Source organism: Trachinotus anak, unplaced genomic scaffold (genome assembly GCF_046630095.1).
Source record: "Trachinotus anak isolate AG129_WGS33_773 ecotype Australia unplaced genomic scaffold, CSIRO_AGI_Tana_v1 ptg000042l, whole genome shotgun sequence".
Classification (NCBI taxonomy): Eukaryota; Metazoa; Chordata; class Actinopteri; order Carangiformes; family Carangidae; genus Trachinotus; species Trachinotus anak.
Window position 1 is genome coordinate 757,501 of NW_027273893.1, and position 18,175 is coordinate 775,675.

General features: G+C 38.4%; 1 protein-coding gene across 2 annotated transcripts in view; it reads left to right on the top strand.

Moving 5' to 3' along the window:
- The window catches only part of efl1 (elongation factor like GTPase 1), a 160,082-nt gene that overhangs the window by 4,763 nt on the left and 137,144 nt on the right, over positions 1-18,175 (top strand). For both annotated transcript variants that reach the window (XM_071472985.1, XM_071472986.1), the window contains 7 exons: positions 1,681-1,818; positions 2,036-2,250; positions 5,101-5,224; positions 9,833-9,912; positions 10,193-10,329; positions 10,454-10,576; positions 11,853-11,952. In XM_071472985.1, coding sequence (XP_071329086.1) covers positions 1,681-1,818; positions 2,036-2,250; positions 5,101-5,224; positions 9,833-9,912; positions 10,193-10,329; positions 10,454-10,576; positions 11,853-11,952 — 917 coding nt within the window. The remainder of the gene's footprint in view (positions 1-1,680; positions 1,819-2,035; positions 2,251-5,100; positions 5,225-9,832; positions 9,913-10,192; positions 10,330-10,453; positions 10,577-11,852; positions 11,953-18,175) is intronic.

An 18,175-nucleotide genomic window follows, 5' to 3' on the forward strand; every position in this document is an offset into this window, starting at 1 on the left:
TTTGTCCATCAATCTCCACTCAGTAACCCATAATGACAAAGAGAAAACACGTTTTTAGAATTTTTTGCAAATTAAAAATCAAAAACTGAAATCTGTTACATCAGTATTCAGACCCTTAACTCGGTACTCTTTAGACACCCCACTGGCAGCAGTTACTGCTTTGAGTATTATTGGGTATTAAGTCTCTACAAGCTTTGCACACCTGAATTTGGGCAGTTGATCCCATTCTTCGAGCAGGTCCTCAAGCTCCTTCAGATTGGATGGGGTTTGTCTGTAAACTGTCATCTTCAGGTCTCTCCACAGATGGTCTTTGGGGTTTAACTTCAACCGTTGTCTTGGCTTTTTACTTCAGGTCATTGTCATGATGGGGGAACCATTGCCACAGTCTCGGCTCATGTGCACTGTGGAGCAGGTTTTTTTCAAGGACCTCTCTGTATTAGGCTGCATCCATCTTCCTTCTTAATGGTGACCCATCTCCCTGTCCCTGCTACTGAGGAACAGCAGCATCAGAATCCTGGTGGTTTCAAACTTCTTCCATTTCCCAAGTATTGATGCCACTGTGCTCCTTGGAGCACTCAGAGCTTTAGAAATGGTTTATAACCTTCCCCTGACCTATATCTTATCACAGAGATCTACATGGAGTTCCTTGGACCTAATAGTTTGGTTTTTGTCCCGACATGCAGTGTGAATTGTAGGACCTCACATACACAGGTGTGAGCTTTTCTAAACTCTGTCCAATCAGTTCACCCTCCCACATGTGGAGTCCAATCAAGTTCTAGACTCATCTCAAGGATAATTAAAGCAAACAGGAAGCACCTGACCACATTTTGGAGCCACAGCTAACAGTCTAAATACGTTTGTAAATGAGAGATTTCAGTGTTAGATTTGTAATGAATTTTCAATACTTTTTAGACACGTTATCTCTTTGTCGTTATGGGTTATAAGATTGTTGGTTAAAAACAGTAATTTTAATCAATTTAAAATTAAATCTACAACACAATAAAGTGAAGGTCTGAACTAGGGCTGCACCATATGCAAAAAAAATTATATTGCGATTATTTTGGCAGATTGCAATTACAATATGAGTTACGATTTCATTTGGAATGATTGTTTTTGCATTTCATTTGCAGTGAAAAAAACCCAAAACAAATTCATGATGTGATAATTTTTTTTTTTTTTTTTTTTTTTTTTTGTTCGGGCTTGTACCAAACAGGCATGCTCCTTTACGCCTGGAGAATCTGATTTGTAGGCCAGGGCTCAGTCTCTGTAGCACCACAACACTGTTGTAACACATTTTAGCTTTGATATTGCACTGGGCCATATTGAGATTTTGATTAATTGTGCAGTCCTAGTCTGAATACTTTCTGATGACACTGGACATGCTATTTCAAATAGACAAACATTTAAAGAAAAGACAAAAATAATTTTCAACAGCTGAGACAATTTGGGGTAACCTTTAAAAAAATATATATCCTGTATCATATATCATATCATATCCTTACATAAATACTTACATTTTCTGTCCTGCAAGAAAAAAACATTGATATATTAATAACTATATTTCTAACTATGAATGTGATAAGTACATTCATGGCATAGTATATAAAGACGCATTGCTAACGTGAAATGTGACAATTGTCATTATCATGAATGTTTTTTGCATGTTTGTGTTGTGTATAGACCCAGGTTGTGTTGCGTCAGGCATGGCTGGAGAACATCAGGCCTGTTCTGGTCATCAATAAGATAGACCGACTCATCACGGAGCTGAAGCTCACATCTCAGGAAGCCTACACCCACCTGCAGAAGATGCTGGAACAGGTGAGTGGTCCAAGTCTCACCACCAACACTCACCTGAGTGTTACAGGAGACTGTGGCAGTCTTCTGTAACACACAATGTTGTGTTGCAAAGCAACTTTTAGTGAAATTGTACTTGTCATGTTCAGCTGCATTGAATCATAGAAAATATGAAGAAAAAGTTGTTAGTGTTTTGAAGACCACTGTAACTAAGCATTGGTGTGCATGTTCCTCCCTGCAGGTGAATGCAGTGACAGGAACTTTATTCACATCCAAAGTGCTGGAGGAGCGAGCGGAGAAGGAGAAGGAGGAGGAAAAAGAGGGCGAGACATCAACTGGTGATCAGGTTTATGACTGGAGTGCTGGGCTGGAGGAGGCTGACGACTCCCACCTTTACTTCTCTCCTGACCAAGGCAATGTGGTCTTCGCCAGCGCCATAGATGGATGGGGCTTCAGGTGAGGCTGGTCTCCTCTAAACCTGTGTTGATGACATCAGTGGTGTGCTGGGAGGAAGAATAGGTTCAGATTTAAGCCCTTTTTCCACTGGTCAAAAAACCCGTAAGACCTGCTACCATCAGACTTTTGCGGCAGTGGAAAAGGGTTTAATCAGCATTCACACCCAGGTCAGTACACACAGGTATATTATTGTCTCCAGCTTAAGGATTAATGTAAACAATCAAAGTGCTTTCAAGTGCAAATTAACACAAATGAATTCATAATTTTTCCTTTATAAAAATTACTTTTTTAAATTTTATTTTGTTCTATTTTTATTACTTGCCTCCATGCAGTACCAATAAAAAGTTTTCACCCCCTTGGATGTTTTCCCCTTTTATTAATGGAATCATGATCAACATAATTTGGCTTTTTTGACAAGAATTTCCCAAAAAAAATAATAATAAAAATAATAATTTCTACGTAATGTCATTTAAATAAAAATATATAATGTAATGAATAAATATTCATTTAGTAGATGCACCTTTGGCTGCAATCATAGCACTGAGTCTGTTTGTCAGGCTTGCACATCTGGACACTACAATTTTACTCCATTCTTCTTTGCAAAACTGCTCAAGTTCTGTCAGTCCACTCCAGAACATTCACCTTGTTGTCTTTAAACCATTTCTGTGTAGCTTTTGCTGTATGCTTCGGGTCATTGTCTTGCTGGAAAATAAATCTTCCCCCAAGTTGTAGTTCTCTTCCAGACTGAATCAGATTGTCTCCAGGGTTTCCGTTTATTTTGCTGCATTCATTTTACCCTCTACCTTTACAAGCCTTCCAGGGCCTGCTGCTGAGAAGCACCCTCACAGCATGATGCTGCCACCACCATGCTTCATGGTGGGGATGGTGTGTTTGTGGTGATGTGCAGTGTTTGGTGTCTGCCAAACATAGTGTCTAGTCTGATGGCCAAAAAGCTCCATGTTGGTCTCATCAGACCAAAGAACCTTCTTCCATTGACCTTGGAGTCTCCCACATGCCTTTGGGCAAACTCTAGTTGAGATTTAATATGAGCTTTCTTTAATAGTGGCTTATTTTTTGTCACTCTCTGTTAAAACTTTGATTGGTGAAGAAACCGGCCGGCACTTGTAGTAGGCACAGTCTCTCCATGGGATGTTCAGTGACTTGGAATTTTTTGTACCCATCCCCTGACTTACACTTTTTAACAATCATTTCTTGGAGTGTTCTTTTGGTGTAATTGTAGCCATGAATATTGATTAACCAGTGATTGGACCTTCCAGACACAGGTGTCTTTATACTACAGTCACTTGAGACACATTGACTGCACTCAGGTGATCTTTGTTTCACAAATTGTGAAACTACTAGCACCAGTTGGCTGGAGTCTGTTGAAGGTCAGTTACTTTAAAGTGGGTGAATATTTATGCAATCCCTTATTTTACATTATGTATTTTTAATTAATTGAAATTTATTTTGTAGAAATCCCTTTTCACTTTGACATTAAAGAGTTTTTTTGTAAATTCTTGTCTAAAAAGCCAAATTATATTGATCATGATTCCATTTATAAAAGCAATAAAAGGAGAAAACATCCAAGGGAGTGGATACTTTTTATAGGTACTGCATGAAAGCAAATAATACAAATAAAACAAAATTTTAAAAAAAGTAATTTTTATAAAGGAAAAATTTGGAATTAATTTGTGTTAATTTGATTACATTCTGATTTATCTGATAATAAGAAGTGCTAAAGCATATTATAAACAGCAGTAAGGGGGTGTTAATGTGGCCTATATATATATATATATATATATATATATATATATATATATATATATATATATATTATATATATATATATTTCTGTTCTCGAGGCTTCTGTCTTGTGGAGGGGACCACAGGCCATAATTTTAATAACTTTTCAGTAGACATCATGCGTACATTGTTTATATTCTTGAACAAATGTGAGTTTAAAGAAATGAACTCAGACTAATCTACACTCATCAAACCTGGGTGAATTAGTATTCCAGAAAATGTCATTTATTGAAGGTGTCCACTGTTAATTTTTACCCCAGGACCAAACAATTAACGATTAATATGCTCCTGGAATTGGGGCCCAATCAAGTAATTTAATCAATACTCAAAATAAATTCATATAAATATATAATAAATTGTATACACTTGATTGTTATCACATTCTATAAACACATGAGTAAATGTTCAAATGTCCACTAGATGGTGCTGTCAACTTAGATTTAATATCGGTGACGCCATATGACCCTCAACCTGATTACAGACGCATCAGAGAAACTTCATCCTGTTCAATAAGACCTCATTCTTTTGTCCACTTTAACATTTTCAAAGTAAAATGCTTCTCCCTAACATTTCATTACTTGTTACTGAATCAGTCACTTCACAACATGCATTCTTCATCCAAACAGAGCTACATAAAGTCTCCATGCTGCACTGATAGTTTGATGTATTAATGATGAGAACATGAAGACCTAGTTCTTAGGTGAGCTGTGTCCTTGTGATCGTTCTCTGCTATAAATAAATCAATTAAGTCCCAGCGGTGACAACAAGTCTTCCCCACCTCTGAACCCAAGATGTGCATTCAGGCCCTAGCAAAGGAGGAGGAAGCTGAGGTCCACACTGGTGCACAGTGATGTTACCTCGATTCTGTTCAAATCCCTGACCATTTACCAAAGCTATACTTTACTCAAAGCTGCGAATAAGGCCAATTAAAACATAAAAAGCTAATTACTGAAGTATGGTTTGCAATAAAGATCAATATTTCTCTGTCAGTGAACCTGGATAGAAAATGTAAATGGCCCACTAAGAATATGATTTTGTGTTTTGTAGCATCCAGCAGTTTGCCCATATCTACAGCCAGAGGATGGGTATTAAAGCAGAGGTGCTGCTCAGAACCCTGTGGGGAGATTTCTATCTCAATGCAAAGGCAAAGAGGATCATGAAAGGAGCTCAGGTACTGTAATTGTAATTAATAAGAGATTATAATAGAACATTTTAACAAATATTTGATTGTTTGGAGATATTTAATCTGGGTGAAACCAATTTAAATTGAGTGTGTTTCTTTCTTTAAAAGATTTCTGTGTTGACTCTGCTGGGTAAATGAACACCTGTAGATCCAAAAACATGGCACAAAAGGCTCATCTCATGCTGTAAAGATGAGGATGTCACAGCTGTTATTCTAAATTGCCCTCCCCTGCCCTGGCCAACAGCTCATAATGTATCTATGAGTTATTGATCATGTTTATCTTGAGTAATATGGGTTGGGTTAGGGCTATTCCTCTACCTGTTCTTTTATCATTAATGAGTTCAGATTAACAGTTTACTGTCTAAGAGCACCTTATTACCAGAGTTAACTGTTGAAGATGAAATAACGCAATCTTCGTCTTACAAATATGGAGTTGAATTCATAAGCAGTAAAATGCATGAAGGCTGAGTCACTCAAGGCTTGTGGTGGCTAACGTTAGTTCATGATAGCAAGCTTTAGATGTGAACATGCTGCCCATGTGGACATCAGCTCTGAACAATGTAATTTACTGCACTGAAACTGAATAGATTTTTGGCACAGAACATGTATGAAGGTCAGTGGGCCTCATGCAAGTACCACTTGTATAAAAATCCTTCTTTATTGGAACGTACAAGTGATTACAATAACTTGCATTCACAGATTTTCTTGTATTTAAAATGTTCTTTTAGGTAGAGAAAATTTTAGTTGTTGTCCAGTGCTCGTAGTCCATGACATGTCAAAGGTAATACAGGTGGTACAGGTAATCTGCCTGCCACCACAGGATGAAAGGTGTTTAAATGTAATACCAAAATCAACAAAAATAAAATACATAATGAAAACAAATGTAAGGAAAAATATATGTTCTTTTCATGCTATCATCATGGCTTTCCAATTACAGAAAGGTATCAGGGGTTTTCTAGAATTTATACATTTTTCATCATATTTTGATGCAGCATATGTCGTATGCTACTTTTAACTAGTTGTTAGGAAAATTGCTCAGGAGCTGCTCGTAGGTCCTTATACAGGTCACTGATCTCTGTCATATTCTCTGTCATAATATTGAATTGCTGAAAGTTTCTTGTTTTATGAAAAATATCTGCTCAATTTGCATTTGATGCCGGCAAAGCGTTTCAAAAGACGGGGCAACAAAAGACTGGAAAAGTTGTGTAATGCTTAAAAAAAACAAAAAAAACCACCTGGTTGAATATTTCACAACTAATGAGGTTAATTGGCAACAGGTCAGTAGATGACTGGGTATAAAAAGAGGCTCCAGAGAGGCAGAGTCTCTGTGCAGTGAAGATGGGAAAAGTTCACCACTCTGTGAAAGACTGTGTGGGCACATAGTGCAACAGTTTAAGAATAATGATCCTTAATGTAAAACTGCAAAGAGCATCTACGGTTCATAATATCATTAAAAGATTCAGAGAATCCACATAAATCTCTGCATACAAGGGACAAGGCTGAAAACCAGGACTGGATCGCCGTGATCTTTGGATCCTCAGGCGACACTGCATTAAAAATTCTATTCTATAGTGGAAATCACTGCATGGGCTCAGGAACACTTCTGAAAACCATTGTCTGTGAACACAGTTTGTTGCTTCATCCACAAATGTAGGTTGTAACTCTACAATGCAAAGAGAAAACCATATCTAAACATGATCCAGAAATGTCTCTGACTTCTCTGGGTCCAAGCTCATTAAAGATGGTCTGAGGTGAAATGACAAAGGAGACCCCGAACTGTTGAGCCGTTAAAATCCTGTATCAGGCATGAATGGGATATTTCACTTTCAAAACTCCAGCAGCTGATCTCCTCAGCTCCCAAAGGTTTACAGAGTGTTGTTAAAAGAAGAGCTGATGAACACGGTGGTAAACATGACCCTGTCCCAACTTTTCTGAAATGTGTTGCTGGCATCAAATTCCAATTGAGCATATACTGTATTTTTCATAAAACAATAAAATGTCAGCATTTCAACATTTGATATGTTGTCTTTGTTCTATTTTCAATTAAATATGGGTTTACATGATTTGTAAATCATCTCACCCCTCTCTATGTCGACCGCAAGGCTTTTGGCATGAATAAGTTTCTAACTTTCTCTCTGTGCCAAAGTTTCATTTAATGTCAAATGATCTGTCAGTAATTGTTTTGAACTGATGTGTTTGGTGATTTTGTCAGATGATGTCGTTATAAAATCAGGATTTTAGCATCAGCTTGAAATTGACTGCTGGTTAACATGTAGTCTAAATGGGCCATGGTCCAGTCACTGTTTCAAACAACAGAAACAGAAAAACATGTCAGTGAGAACAGTTGTATTGTGAATTCAGTTGTTAAAAAATAGTGTCTATGTGAGGACATAGAGAAGGAGATAAGCAAGCAGATATAGAGCTGAAACAAGCCAACACTAGACTGAAACCAGCTGACACTAGGCAGAATAATAATACGACGTGGTCCAGTGGTATACTTGGTTTTGATCTTGTCTTGGCTGAATTACATATTTTGTTTGTTTTTTTTTTTTGTTTTTTTAATTAATTAATTAATTAATTTATTTATTTATTTTATTTAGTCAAAGAGTAAATACAACTCCTCAAGTAAAGAGACCTTTAAATTAGCCTTTCTTCAAATGTTAATGCACTGTTACTTTTTATGTCATGAGCTTAATAAAACCCCCCAAAAACCCAAACAAATCAGCTATTGTGTTATGGTTAGAATTTTGGCCACACTATTGAGTTAGTATCTAGTAACAAGCCTTTAAGTTTTTGCTTTATTCCATATATTACTGTTAGACTTCCAGGCCCAGCAGTGTGGCTTTCAGCGGAGGAATTGAGCAGAGTGTTGCCTATTCACTGGCATTTGGGGTCATGAATGATATAGAGAGCAAGCACTGTCATAGAATGGGAATAGCTGTGCAAGTTAATCCTTTTAACTGTGTATTTCTTTGTGTTTGCATGGGTGACATAAAGAAAAAGATCTCCTCTACCTCCCTCATTAGCTCTTACACACTTTAGTATTTACTTCAGTGGCATTCTATAGTCAAAAGGTTACCATAAATGGTCAATTAATGGCTTTTATTTACCACAGCTGCAGAGCAAATCATACCTTCATATAAAACAGGCTGATATTATACACAGACTAAGGACTTTACTCCACCTCCGCACCCTCTTTCAAAACAGCCTCAGTTCTTCGTGTCGTGGATCCACCAGATGTTGGAAACTTTCCTCTGAGACTCTGCTCAATGTTGACATGACTGCATCACATCATTTCTGCAGATCTGTCAGCAGCACATTATTGCTGCCAATCACCTGTACTACCACATCCCAAAAGTGTTGTACTGGATACAGGTCTGGAGACTGGGGAGGCCACTGAAGTTCACTCGACTCACTGTCATGTTGATGAAACCAGTTTCAAATGACTTTTACAACATGGCCAGCAACAATACTCAGATTGTGGCATTCAAATCGTTATTGATTGGTATTAAGGGCCCAAAGAGTGATAACAAAACATTACCCTCACCATTCTGACCCTACCATCTGCTGCCTCAGCAGAAATCCAGATCCATCAGACCAGGTCTTCACCTGTCCAGTGTTGGTGAGCCTGTGTCCACTGCAGCCTCAGGTTTCTGTTCTTGGTGACAGGAAGTGGAACCTGACGTGGCTGTTGTAGTCCATCCACCTCAAGGTTGGACATGTTGTTCACTCTGAAGCTTTTCTACTCACCACAGCTGTAAGAGTGGTTATCTGAGTGACCGTAGCCTTTCTGTCAGCTCCAACCAGTCTATTCATTCTTCTCTGACCTCTCTCATCAACACAGAGCTGCTGCTCACTGGATGGTTCTGCTGTTGGCTGCATTCTGAGTAAAACATTGAAGGTCTGTTGTGTGAGAAAATCCAGGAGATCAGCAGTTTCAGAAACCCCCCAGTGTTTTCTCTTTGTACAAATCCACTCACTGAGCACTTTATTAGGAAAAAACTTGTGGCAAATTGAATTGATTGGACACAGTTTAGAGAGGCACACACCTGTGTGCTCAGTGATAAAATTGTGGTGAGGTGTAGATCAGGGCAAGGACATAAAATCATTTGTAAAGCTTTGAATATTCCAAGGAGCATAGTAGCCCCAACAACTGTCAAAACGAAAATAGTTTCCAGTCTCTTCCAGACTCTTCCTATAGTTGGAAATCCAGTCAACTTGAGTGTGGAAGTATGGGCAGGATATGCCTTGGTCAGGGAGATGACCAAGAACCCAACAGTCACTCTAGCAGATCTTCAGATGTCCCCTGCAGAGATGGGAGGACCTGTCCCAGAAGAATCCATCAATCAGACCTTTATGGTGGAGTGGCTAGGTGCAAGCCACTTTGAGTAAATGGTAAATACACTCCCACTTAGAGTTTGACAAACAGCATTTTAAAGACTCTTAGGGCATGATTACAAACATTCTCTGGTCTGATGGGACAAAAACTGGACTCATTGAGCAGAACTTGACTTGAAACAAATGCTCTGTCAAACTCTTTTATTTATCTCTGACATTCATTGTGATGTGTTCCCTTTGTCTCCCATTTTGCTACAGGCCAAAGGAAAGAAGCCATTGTTTGTGCAGCTTGTGCTGGATAACATTTGGAGTTTATATGATGCAGTTGTTACAAGGAGGTAAGGGAAAGATACCATCTTAAATTTTAAATTCACAAGCAGTATTGTTTTCTTGACTGAATTAATTCTCTGGCATGTCAGTTTTATTTGATGGTTAGCATAGAGAGTTGGTTGGAATTTTAATTTACACCTACTGATGCATCATGAGCTAACCACTAAAATACTGCTCTTTTAGTGCAACAATACATCTCTTCTTGGAAGGTATGGAAGTTCAATGTCAATTTCCTATCCATGTTCTGCTGTCTTTCTGTAAAGATGTCTATCATGTTTCTGTAACCAGGGACAAGGAGAAAGTGGAGAAGGTGGTGACATCACTTGGGGTAAAGGTGATGGCCAGGGACTCTCGTCACTCCGACCCCAAAGTCCTCCTGACTGCCATCTGCAGCCAATGGTTACCTGTGTCCCAAGCTATCCTCTGTATCCTGGAACAGAACCCATTGGGTCTGCTTTCATTCCCTATGTTAAGTTTGGCTGCCTCAGTTGAGCAGTTTTTGGGATGACTGTACATTTTGTTTGTAGTTTTCTTTAATGGAGAGTGTAGCAATGGTGTGTGAGAAGCTTCCCAGCCCTTTAGACATGGCAGCAGAGCGTGTGGAGAAACTCATGAGTGTTGGTGTGCAACGATTTGACTCACTGCCCGAGCAGACTCAGGACCTGAAAAGAGGTAAACACACACACACACACACACACACAACTGAAAAGCTCTCATAAAAACTAGTGAAACCTTTTACATATAACACTGAAAGGCTTTTACACATACCAGTAAAATGTTCTCATATACACAGCTGAAAAAAGTTCCTCTCACACACACATATGAAACCAAACTCATTCACATACTATATTGAAAACCTCACACACATACAAGTGAAAAGCTGTGAAACATGCAACTGAAACACTCTAACATACACAACTGAAAACCTCTCACATATTCAATGAAAATATGAAAAGCTTGCACACATACTAGTAGATTTCAGTTAAAACAGAAGGCGTTTCAGTCCAGCGGTTCGGTGGTCTGTGTTGGTCCAGTGTGTACATGTACATGTACTGCCTCACTGGAACTGATTATTTATGTGAAAACATTTATAAGAGGCTGAAATGAAACTTGTCTCTGGTCTGAATAAAGAACTCTCTGCAGGCCAGTATCTGTATTAGGCCAACAATTGTTTGTGGACTGAGTGTTTTTGTAGTTCCCGTAACTTTAACAGTGTTGAGTTTTGTCTAGCAAAAACAATCAACTGATCGCCCCTCAATTTCAGGTGTCGCATTCTCCCAGTTAAACTGTTAGTCACATCAATCATTTACATTTATCATCTGAACAATTTTAAACCAGGACCTACAGTATTTGAGTCAAGTTTGTGAAAAATAACAGATTTAAGATTTAATAGGTACCTGCAATTTCAGTGTGTCAGATACATAATCAACTTTGCATATATCTTGGGCAATATTTAGAAAATAAAACTCAAATTGTCTTGCTCATGAAAAAGTTATTAATAAATGATGTAGCAAGTGGAGATCTAATGTATAAGAATGTCTCAGATACATGATGAAAAATGAAAAAAACCAAAATATATATTATAGTAATTAGAAAAAATGAAGTAATCTATCTATACTTGCACCAAATTAATGATTAGTCAGCAAATAACTTATATTAGTTAGTGTAGTATATAGTTCCACATTTTTTACAACATATTAAAGTGTTTACAGCAGCATTTAATGTTCTGGTTTGCATGATACGATTAATCATCAGTGTGAGAGGGAAAATCAAAATGATTGCCCATTGTTCACTTTAAATGTCAGACGATGTGTGTGCTATGTGTTTCAAATGATTTCTACATTTGGATGAAGTATTGTCTTCTTGCTCAGTGGAAGCAGCTAACAATATTGGAACATGACTTTCAGTTTTTATGTGGCTATGTAGTGATTTCAGATGTGTTTTCCAGCGTTCCTCCAGTGTTCCAGCGGGGAAAATGCTCCAGTCATCGTTTTTGTGTCCAAGATGTTTGCCGTAGACACCAAGACCTTGCCTCAGAACAGACAGAGGTAATTGTTTGTCCGTATGTCTTTGAATAGTGTAGGCAGCAGATGGTGCTGCTTTCTTGTTCTTCCCTCAAGCCTCATGGCTGTGGACTTCCTTCATATGTCTGTTGTGGATAAAGGGGAAAAGTTGGCTCAAAGTTAGCCTGAAGTTACCCAGTGGCACAGGCTTTAGCATTTTACAACTTATAGCACCACCACTGAATCTGTGTGCTGAAATTATTTTTTACTGTTTAGTCACTGCTTTAACACCATTACAACATCATTAGTTAAATTGTTGGTTTACCTAGATTTAAGAAAAAAACGGATCTTTTGTCACCTCCCTGTAGTGCTGTCTCTGCACACTTACAGATTTTGTTTTTGAAGAGAGAGAATGGGGCAAGGTGGGTCTGAGTGAATCTCAGATGTAGGTTGAAAAGAGGTTTTTGCCATTTGAAATAGTGAAATATTTCGATTCATTATGAAACTATGACAGATCTTATTAGTAGGGATGCACCGAAATGAAAATTCTTGGCCGAAACCGAAAACGAAAAATGAGGAAACCAAGGCCGAAAACCGAAACACCGAAAGAAATGATTATGTCAATTATATTTTCAGGTGATAAATTAAACCCGATGTCGAGAAACTCTTTGCAGATGCACCCCCTCTTGAAATTTCTGCATTGCATGTTTTGCAAATCGCTATTCATGGGTCTTTTTCTGAGATAGTGAAATAAGTCCACACCGCAGACATGCTGGCTCTTATCCCGTTTCCCGCGTGCTGCTGGCTGCGCTGTTTGCTCGTGATCCCGTTTCCCTGTGCTGGACGTGCTGTCTGCCGCGTGATCACAAGTTTCGGCAGTGTTGTTTCAGTGATTTAGGTCTTTTTCGGTGCATCCCTACTTATTAGACTGTTGCAGAGGATGTCAGTTGAATAGGCTGCCGTTCACTATGGCCCAGGAAGCATTTGTGTTCACAATGCTAAAAGAATGTGGCCACATGTGGCCCAGATGACCTCTGAATGTGGTCTGAGACCCTGTTCAGACCTGGTATGAACATTGCTCCTGAGTGATCCGATCACAAGTGGACAGCTCTAAGTACAGGTGTGGACACAACCAGGATGCATTGAGGACACATTTGAGATCCGATCACTCAGACCACAGTTGGAGGTGGTGAATGCAAATGCATCATAGCCACGCTAATGTCTTCTGCAATGGTCTAATTAGCCCCATCACAGTTTCATAATGAACTGAACATATTATACTATTTAAACTGGATTAAACCTTGAAGAGCTATGTGCAGTGCATTGATTTGGTCAACCCCCTCTGTGCCACTGTTTCTCTCACTTGCTCTCTCTGTCACACACACACACACACATATACAAAGGTGTATTAACAATGGACCTGTCTGTAGGATTGGCTAAAAACAACACCACATAGTGTTTATTTGCATACGAAGCAGAAAAGATATCCGATCAGAAGTGGTCACTCGAAATGCATGTGGAGGCACATTTTAAAGCCAGGTGTGAACAGATGTATTTAGAGCTTACCACTTGTGATCGGATCACTGAAGGTAAATGTTAATACCAGGTCTGAACAGAGGCCTAAATCTCTGAGATTTCTGCCTCTACCTCAATACGGGAGGTGAATAAACTTAAGTTTGTGGTGCTCAGAGCATTAAGGAGCAATATTAATAAAACATTCAACAGCAACATGTCTTTTGGTCCTCAAAACAATAGGTTTCTTGCGCTGTTTTTAGAAAGATAATTTTTAAGCCCTGAGCACTGACCAGTGAGAGGACCCTATCGAAACTTCTCTGTTTATTATTGTTTTCCTTTTCCACAAAAATGAATTACATAACATTATTGAGGAACTAAACATGCTGAAAAAAAACAAAAAACTTTATATATGCATTAGAAATGGTGAAAATATGAATATTGTAAGGATCTTGCACATGGGTGTGGCAAAATAGCTCAAAATTTGGAAGGCACATGTAGTATCTCAACACTGATAAAAAAGCCTCTTGGAGCCATACCCTAAAACAGGCAGTTGGCCATTTTGAATTTAGTCTGCAATTTTAGTGCTCTTATTTATTATTTATTTTTTTGGCCATTTACAGGTGTTGTACTTCAATGAACTTCCTCCTGGATAATTTACCACATATCAACTTGGTAGATGGTCAATGCAATCTAAATACCTTTGCCATGCTAAATTGTGCAGCTTTAGAGTTTTCGTTGAACTGCATGTCCACATTTCAAATTTTGACGTTTTGGTAGGAAAGAGGAAATAGAGAGTAGATCAATGATAAGTAAGTGAGTAAAGTTTATTTATTTAGCACCTTTCACAGATTAAAAAAGGTATTCAAGCCTGTCAGAATGTGTGTTTTAGCTGCTTCAAAAAGATGTAGGGGGAGTCTATAAATTGCAAGGATAGGGGAAGAGCATTCCATAGCTTGAGTGCCACGACTTGAAAAGGATGGTCTCTTTGGGTCTTATAGCAGGTTCGAGCTACTGCCAGTCATTTTTGTTCAGTAGACCTGTAGTAGAGCCCAATATATCGTATAAGGGAAGAAGAGGTCAGCAATATATTGGTGAGCACCAATATTTTAAAATAGATATTGAATTTAATCGGGAGCAAGTGAAGGGAGGATAAAATTGGCGTGATGTGTGATCCCTTGTTATTTCTGCATTTTGGACAGTTTGGAAATTGTTCAAAGAATTTTGATTAAGACAGGTAAAAAGAGCATTACAACAATTTAAACAAGAAGCAAGAAAAACATGAATAACAATCTCCATTTCATCCTTGCTAATAATCTGTGCTAGTGGTAGCATATATAATGAGAACCACATAGGGCCAAGAATAGAACCTTGTGGGACAACGCATGACAGACATGTACTGGCCCACAGAGACTGAAGAAGTTCTATTAGCAAGATAGGATGAGAACCAATCCAAGGCAGACCCAGAGATACCCTCCAACTGTTTTAGCTTATTTAATAAAATGCTATGGTGGACGGTATCAAAAGCAGAGCTCAGGTCAAGTAACACCAATAATGTGCATATTGGTGCAGCCATAACTGCAGCCATCACAATGTCATTGGTGACTTTAAGAAGAGCTGTTTCTGTTGAATGTAGTTGTGAAAACCTGACTGAAACGAGTCATACAGGTTATATGTTTCTAAGACTGCTGTAAGCTGCTTGGCAACAACCATTTGTTTTGATAACAGAAACTTTGGCCCCAAAACATTTGAAGACGTTATTCCAATCAGTGTTGGAGAAAACCGTTGTGGAGCAGTAGGGGAGACAATGGTAGTAGCCTCAAAAAGGCTTTTATTTCCTTTTATTTAATGCCATTAAGTTGGCAAAATAAGCAGGCCTAGAACCCCTAAACATTTCATTCAGATTAATTAAAAGCTCTTTTAGATGCAACTGGTGGAATTCTAGTTTGGTGGCTTGCCATAAACACACTGTCCTCTTATATCGTGGACTCATTTATCCAGGGTGAGGATTTGAGGAGATTTGTCTAGATTTAGAAATAGCCACTATATCTAACACAGAGGAGCACTGTTTGTTAAATAATTGGACCAATGTCTCCACATCATTACAGTATGACAGCACATCTTGGTCAAAGAGCTGTAAAATTTTCAGCTGCCCTGATTAGTAATGCGCCGGCAAGACATATGTTTGTGGGGCAGCAGATCGAAATTACAAAAAAAAATTAAAAAGAACACACTTATAATGGCGGACCAGGAAATCCTCCAAGCAAACATTATCAAGTTAGACCATAAGAGAAAACTAAATCCAGTGACAGTATATCTGGTGGTTAACAATGCTACTACAACGCTGACGCATACATGATGAATCATTAGCTGTGTGCTAAGACCAAAAAAAAGAGACGAAAAAGAAAAAACAAAAAAGCTGAAAAATAAAAAAGCTAGTATTTAATTAAATAACATTATTTATTGATATATTAGTGGTTATATTTTTGGTTATATTTTAATTCATTTGATGACTTTTACTGCCTTTTATTGGTTTTGGTGCTCCAATGTCACTTCGGAATGCTAACTGGGTGCACATGCAAAAACATTTTTCAAGTGAGTCTACCTCAGGCTTCTGTGGTTTTGGGCCTGTAGAGCATGAGCGTTTGAGTCCTGAAACTGAGCCAGCTAACTTCCCACTTTTGCTAACTCCCAGCACACATGAATGGCATGAAAATAATTTGGTGATACAGCTATTGAAGACTAAAAAAAAAAAACTTGCAAAAAAATATGCACATTTAACATTTTTACCATCTTAGTCAAAAAAATCACAACTTTTTCAGATTTTAAAGGCAAATTTGTTGCTGGAATTGTTATCAACCCTTTATCCTAAGCAGGATGCTCTCTGGGACTAACTCAAATTAAACTACAATGTGCATGTGTTCATGATAACGATGCTTGTTTTTAGGGTCATTTCAGTCTTGGCTTGTATGTTTTTGTAATGGTGTTGATGGACATATCTTTAGGTATCTCTAAGTACTGGGAGGCCTTATCTAACCTGAAAATGCTGGTTTATGAATTTAGACATTGCAGACTATTTTTTTACCCACACATTGAGAATGAAACAAAACAAACATTGAACATCAGAACTCATTCAGAAAGTCTGAATGAGAAGTCTGAGTGAAATGCTCTTATCACTTTGTACTCCCCCTTCATGCATTCCCCTCTGTTTTGAGCTTCTTGATCTCTAGCATATCTGATGCACAGAAGAAAGATCCACTTCAGCCCTCTGGCTGGCATCATCTCTGCATTCCTTCCCCCTCTTGTGTCAGTACTGGCACTTAATTGCAGACTGCTGGTGCACTCTGAGGGAATCAGAGTGGCAGGCCGAGTAGAGGAGATAGAGACAGACTGTCAGAGATGGGTAAGATGATGGGGAAGAGGAGATACAGATATATGAAAGAGAGAGGGAAAGAAAGGTCATCTCAGATTGTGAACCATGAAGGAGCCTGTCCAAAACATTGGATAATGAGCCTGCAAGAGCTTACATTCTCTTTTGCCCACTTCCCGCAGCAGGTACATTTATATACCACTGACATTTCTGTGGCATCCCATGGTTACAGCTGCCTACAGCGGAGTGGGTCATAAACACACTGTATGCCACCATGGCCTGACCCCTTTGTTCTTGTGTGTGTGTGTGTGTGTGTGTGTGTGTGTGTGTGTGTGTGTGTGTGTGTGTGTGAGCATTGTTTTTTTTTCACTCTTCTTCCTTTTGCTGAATCATAATCATCCCAGACTGCTGGAGCATTTTCATAAAAAAATAATACTACATGTAGTTGTGAGCCACATACAAAATGTCAATATCACCTTTTCCTCAAATCTCCAGATTACACTCAGTGACATGTGAGCCCATTATTGTCATCCATTATAGATGCCACCTTAATCACATTAAAAGTTGCATTTTCATAAATATTTAAGTTGCAATAAACACAGAACTGTAGATATATTAAATCTTTCTTGATTTCTTTGTCAACTAAAGCTACAAAAATTGTAGCAACCTCTGTAATGCATATGAACAAATTCTGACATCGAAGCTGCTCATATATATACATATATAACACAGAGCTATATTTTATTATCCAGGAAGGAGTTTGTGGATTCCTTGTATTTGGCTTAAGATTTGTTTGTGTGGTGTGAGTGGAAGCCAGAGCATGAAAGCACAGGTGCAAACACTGGGAGTAGATTTTCATGAGAATCTCTCAATCCCTGGTATTCAATTGTAGGAGGAAGGAAATTTGTGTAGGTTTAAAAAATCTGCATCGGATAGCATCATTTAGATTGAAGAAAGAGGAGATACAGATATACAGAGATTGTGACCTGCAACTAAGGTCCCTTTCGCATTTGAACTGAGAGCATTCCATAACACCATAACCTTCAGAACATTGCAGGATAAAGTCTATAACATACTCTTTAGACCTGCAAGACTACCAGTGTTTATAGTGTTGTAAGGACTTGTATAAGAAGAGTCTTTTCCATCATGACAGCTAAACAGCTGAGTTAGATCATTATAAATTTAACCTTCAGATGACTAGCTCACAAATGAATAGCTCACAACAGGGCATTCATGTAAATGTCAGAAAGAATATTCTCTCCGTTGCTGCTCATTTACATTTTCATTCACTCCTACCAGAATGGAAAACATCTTCCATCTAAATTCTCTACTGGTAAAAAAACAAAGTCTCAAGTAGGTCTCTTTGGGGTTGTGATCATCCATCTC